The 2170-nt window shown below is 40.0% G+C and overlaps 1 protein-coding gene across 1 annotated transcript in view; it reads left to right on the forward strand.

The window, feature by feature from the left end:
- Pkhd1 (PKHD1 ciliary IPT domain containing fibrocystin/polyductin) overlaps positions 1 to 2170 on the forward strand; it is a 563112-nt gene that overhangs the window by 59725 nt on the left and 501217 nt on the right. Inside the window, exon 29 of the mRNA XM_008825215.3 lies at positions 134 to 269. Coding sequence (XP_008823437.1) covers positions 134 to 269 — 136 coding nt within the window. The remainder of the gene's footprint in view (positions 1 to 133; positions 270 to 2170) is intronic.

Below are 2170 nucleotides of genomic sequence, written 5' to 3' on the forward strand. Positions count from 1 at the left end.
AAAGAGAGATTGGTCACTAATATACTCCATTATCAGCATTAATGTTTGAAGTTAACGTTTACAACTAATTCTACTTGGACTTCTTATTTTCCCTCATACCAAACCAAGATTTGATTTTTAAACTGATTTTCAGGGGAAAGAAGGGCACACTGTGAATGTGACTGTGATAAGAGGGAACCACTCCACAGTTCTTTCCAAAGGATTTACTTACGTCTCCTCCTTAAATCCAGTGATTATATCTTTGAGCAGAAACAGAAGCAGCATAGCAGGTAAGATACGTGATAATAAGCGCTTCATCTTTTTGTTTTTAAACTTTTGATTGAATTTTTGTGTATTTCATGCAGAACATCATAATCATCTTTAAACCTCCTTCCCCATTGGGACCCTCCCACAATCCCTCCCACCGTATCTCATGGATTCTGACATTTGTATTAAGGCCTAGTGAGTCAAGTTAGTGTCCCCTGATGTCTGTCAGTGCAAGTTCAACCACTGAGGTCTAGTCAGCCTATTTAGTGCCCCTCCCTTTAATAGCAGCAACAGCTTTGCCAGGTTCTGCAGTCATTTGGACAAAATTGTAGAGACATCTAGCACACTGCATTTAAAAACAGTAAAAAACAAAATCCCAGAAAACAGCACAGTTCTGTTACTGTTGTGGTACCTGGCACCATTTTTTTTTTATTAGCTTCTCAATCATCATCTGGAAAGAAAACATTCTGAGTAACATCATTAAAAACAGCTCTGATTAAAAAGCATGGTCGCTCTTATACATCATAAAGCAGGTATTTTGCACTCACAGAGGGATGATACAGGACTGTCCTATGGCTGTAATACTACAGGGCACAATTTAAAAGGAATTATTTGATATTTGATTCTACTTTTCTAGTAGAGGGCCCAAAGGATAGTACGACACAGCTCTCTAAAGAAATACACTCAGGATTTCCTTTTCTTACGGGCACAGTTCTAAATATTTAGTCTCTTCATGAACATCAGCTAAAAACAAAAGAAACACAAAAACCATGGGGATATGGGGAGACATCAGAAAAAAATTACCTTAAAACAAAACTCCATAACCACTGGATTCATACAAAGATGACCCAGTGGAGGCAAGCAAGACTTACACTTATTAGCACTTTACAAAATCTGTTTTGTTTGAATAGGGAGATCTCCAAGAAAGGAAGGAGATGCTTCAATGCTTAATAAGACACAAAAACAGATGCTCTCATAAAAGGCATTTAGGTATTTACAGACTAGGGATGATTGCACACCCGGGATCAGGGGCACTGAGAGATAGTAGGTGAACCACAACTTTTGTGAATAGCCCAGTTTGTCCAAGCTGGGGTGGCAGGCCACCTGCACGATCAGTGGTGGCTTGCAGAGCAGCTTAAAGCGATTAGGATACTGGGCCTACAGGATCATGTCCTTTTCAGTCTGTTCCCTCAGCAATGATTCCCAGTTTCTTTGCCACTTGAGATTCAGGTGGAGATTTCTCGCGGGGCTGAATGTTAAAATTCCATTTCCCAGTGTAAGAGAGCAACTCACCTGGTCCCTGGAACAACACTGCATTCCCAATTTTCAGGCTAGTCAGATACAGAGACATCTTTCCTCCTTGGGGATATTTGGGGTGGAGGCCTTTCTTGATAACAAGATCCATGAAGCCCTGATCCTCATCAGCAATGACAGGAGTGTACGGCCTGATGACTAGGCTGTCATCAGTTTTGGCAGAGAGGTAGACACACTTGCCCATAAGCAGCCCTAGAATGTGGCGGGTGGTCGGCAGGCAAAACAGAATCTCTTGGTATTGAGGCTCATAGTCTGCTGGATTCCTGTGACCACTTCCTGCTCCAGCTGGAACTGACAGATCCCACAATGCCTGCAAGCTCTTCTGTTTTTAGAGGTTTGATGTTATTTAAAAGTCTATTGATGGATTGCTATTTATTTATTATTTATTTATTTATTTATTTATTTATTTATTTATTTATTTATTTATGATAAGCTGTCACTATTTAGTACAGGCTGGAACTCTCTATGCATGTCATACCGGCCTTTAAATTCACAGTCCTCTTGCTTCAGACTTCTGAGTGTTGGTATTACAGTCATGTACTACTGTGCCCAAGCTACTGTATTTTGGATGGAAGATTTTTTTCTGAAAGTAGTTTTTTTTTTTTTTTTT

The sequence above is a fragment of the Nannospalax galili genome, unplaced genomic scaffold (assembly GCF_000622305.1).
Source record: "Nannospalax galili isolate Female #2095 unplaced genomic scaffold, S.galili_v1.0 scaffold329, whole genome shotgun sequence".
In the NCBI taxonomy this organism is placed as follows: domain Eukaryota; kingdom Metazoa; phylum Chordata; class Mammalia; order Rodentia; family Spalacidae; genus Nannospalax; species Nannospalax galili.